The following is a 3,053-nucleotide window of genomic DNA, read 5'->3' as shown; positions in this document are numbered from 1 at the left end:
TTTCTGTCTTTCCAGAGGTTTTCATTTCAGCTCTCAGGCAAAACTTGCAAACGGGTTGGGATTTAGGGGGCGTGGCTTCTAAAATACGTCCAATCATAGGTGTGGTGGGCGTTTCCCTGCGCCGCAGAATCAGGACGCCCATGAATGATTGACAGGCGGACTCCACCAATTAAAACCCTGAGCGCCACTTTATAGACAGATCTGTTCCTGAGGGCGGGCTGTAACATTGGGCGGAAGTGACGTATCACGTGTACCGGCATGGCTCGTGGATGCGTCAAGTGCCTGAGAACAAGGCCGGAAGCCAAATGACTATTGCTGCGAATTCAGTATTAACAACATACAAGTTAACCAATTAACTATTTATTCCTGAACAAACTATTTCTTTTGAATATGTAATAATTTTAGATTGTATTTATACATATTAACCAATAATTAACTTCATGTTCTCATTCGGAATGGTAGGTTTTATTTTGAAATATAATCATGCTGACACAGGAAATGGACGGTTTTTATCTTGGAGCTTGTCGTTAGTTACGGCTACGAGCTGAAGCGTGAGCCGAAGCAGTGGAGCTCATAGGAAACCACATGCCGAAGTGAGGTCAGTGCTAATTCTATTAAACTGCACGTTTTAATGAAGCTGCTCTACTCTTTGTAAGAGGTCTGATATGTTGGTCTGTCTTTATTTAAGTGTTTGCAGTGTTTAACTTGGGATGTAGAGTGAGTACCAGACAGCTAGCAATAGTTGGCTAACAGCCCAAGAAGCAGGCATTTAACGTTAGCTGAGGAAAAGGAACCAGTGACAGTACGGTATGTCTGGAGAATGAGGACATAAAGTGGGGCGATGGGTAAAGAAAAAAAAAACATATACTATGATGCTCTGTTATTCAGTTCGAACTCCCTGTATTTTAACCACACAATATTAAAACTATTGTTTGACACACTGATGAATACACTCCGCACAGGACAGGGCCATGGTGGTGAAGAAGAAGACACCCAGAGTAGAGGCTGTGGCATTGGATGAGGAGAACCTGCGCAAGCTGATAGGTACTGATGGGCAAACAAACTACTGTTAATGTTAAAACAAAAAGAAAGACCTGTAGGAAAACCTGCAGCTCCTCAAAAGATAATACCTGTCAGTGATAACACCTGCAGTCTAGGTGTACTCTCCATTAAATGTTGTATATGTCATTCCATTTAATTTTTGACAATGGGTGCGTTTTGGTTTTTCCTCAGAGTCCCTCTCTGTTAATGATGGTGAAGATGGAATCAGGCAGGTTGCCCAGACACTGCAGTCCTTTTTGGAATCAGCAGATCCAGTGCAGCAGATCCAGCTGGTTAAAAAGGTCAGAGTGATTAATGTGTGTCTAGCATGATATGCATTGTGTTATTATTATTATTATTATTATTATTATTATTATTATTATTATATAACAAACTTTACCTTTAGTGGAGGGAGTGTTACCATGCAGTGTATGAATGTGTCTATGTCCACATCACTACAACAGGCAGGGTCCCAGCTGGAGGCAATGAGTGAAGAGCAGTCTGATGGCGTTCCTCTGGAAGCTTGTCTACACACCTTGGCTCTGGTCTACACCTCCCTGCAGGCCAAGAACCCCCTGCGACGGGCCATTGCTAGGTACAGAGCAAAGATTTAGTATATTCAGTTATAGCCTATAAGGTTAAAAACATTTTCTTCCTATTCAAATTGTATATTCAATATTAAAAAAAACATACAAATGTGTTCATTAAAATATTATACACAATGACTCTTTCCCACTTAGAACTTGATGAAGGGAAGCTTGTGACTGTGTCTATATAGTATATTGTTAGGCTCTGATAAATAAAATGTCTCCTTTTTACTGTCCTCAGTGCGTTGGCGTCAGTACCAGCCTGGCTTCAGGAGCAGACTGCAAACATTTTGTCTTCATGCTTGTCTGAATGTTTGTCCAACTCACCTCCTGACAAACACCCACACATTGTAGACACCATCACTGCCTGTCTGGATGGCTTCCCTGTCGGTAAGTGGAGTACCACTCACCTTTGCTTTTAACTGCACATTTCATCTATTGGTTTTGGACAGACCACATATTTGGTGTTGTTAAGACAAATAAGCATTTTTCCAAAATTGTCTTTGTTTTTAGGTGAAAGATGCATCAACAAACTCCTGCCTGAAGGTTAGTGGAGATGTTTACTTATTGTCTGATTCTGAGAAAAAACACTTTTCTTCCTCAAGCTCACATACTCTCTTCTTACCTCTGTAGTGTTACAGTTCCTTCACAAGGGATTGAGTGAATACCTTCATCAGAACAGGTATAGAAGCATATTCAGACCTCTGGACTGTTTTGTTTTGTTGGAGTTCTGCTTTCTTATATTAATAATAATATATGAACAATAATTTTATTTAATTGACATAACAGTAAATCCCTTACACATTAGTCATCCTGAATAACCAGAGTAGCAGCGGTGTTATTGCTCTTGTGACTATGCACATGCATGTTTAGCTTGTTGTTCATCTATCTGTCTCTGTCGCCCCCTGCTGTCCTCCAAGTGGTCTTGCAGGACGTCACATAGCACAGGCTCAGCTGATGCAGTCCTGTCTGGCAGCGGTAAAGACCTCCATGCTGGTAATCCAGAGATCTCAAGAGACCCTTAGTGCTGCTCTACAGCCTGAACAGGATCACTGCAAGCTGGAGGAAGCACTAAGCAGCCTCATGAGCTGCTACATACACATCCTCACTGATGGTAGGAAGCAGGACAGATGGCATTTTACACAAAGCACTTCCTCATAAGTTATTTGTTGTTAATGTTCTTAGAAGAATCTTTATTACCTACATATATTCATTCTTTCCTCCCATGTCTCTGTCTTTGTAGAAGAGTTCATCCAGTCAGTTCAGAGTACAGCTGGCATGGCTGTAGTTTTGTTGATCAGGTCTGTCATGGGTGGTGGAGATGAAGTGGCTTCTGTGGTGAGTTAAAAATGAAGAATCATGCCCATTATGTATACATTTAGGGAAAACTGATTTATTTTTCAGGATGTAGTTTAGTACCTAGCT

At 41.1% G+C, this 3,053-nt stretch overlaps 1 protein-coding gene across 1 annotated transcript in view; it reads left to right on the top strand.

The window, feature by feature from the left end:
- The first annotated feature begins 543 nt into the window (after positions 1–543).
- The window catches only part of thada (THADA armadillo repeat containing), a 72,837-nt gene continuing 70,327 nt past the window's right edge, over positions 544–3,053 (top strand). The window contains exons 1-9 of the mRNA XM_026355613.1: positions 544–598; positions 963–1,044; positions 1,234–1,343; positions 1,506–1,636; positions 1,870–2,018; positions 2,142–2,174; positions 2,262–2,310; positions 2,549–2,742; positions 2,872–2,966. Of these exons, the coding sequence (XP_026211398.1) occupies positions 972–1,044; positions 1,234–1,343; positions 1,506–1,636; positions 1,870–2,018; positions 2,142–2,174; positions 2,262–2,310; positions 2,549–2,742; positions 2,872–2,966 (834 nt within the window). The 5' untranslated portion in view covers positions 544–598; positions 963–971. The remainder of the gene's footprint in view (positions 599–962; positions 1,045–1,233; positions 1,344–1,505; positions 1,637–1,869; positions 2,019–2,141; positions 2,175–2,261; positions 2,311–2,548; positions 2,743–2,871; positions 2,967–3,053) is intronic.

This window comes from Anabas testudineus, chromosome 15, assembly GCF_900324465.2.
Source record: "Anabas testudineus chromosome 15, fAnaTes1.2, whole genome shotgun sequence".
NCBI classification, from domain to species: Eukaryota; Metazoa; Chordata; class Actinopteri; order Anabantiformes; family Anabantidae; genus Anabas; species Anabas testudineus.
This window is presented reverse-complemented; position numbering and strand designations above follow the sequence as displayed.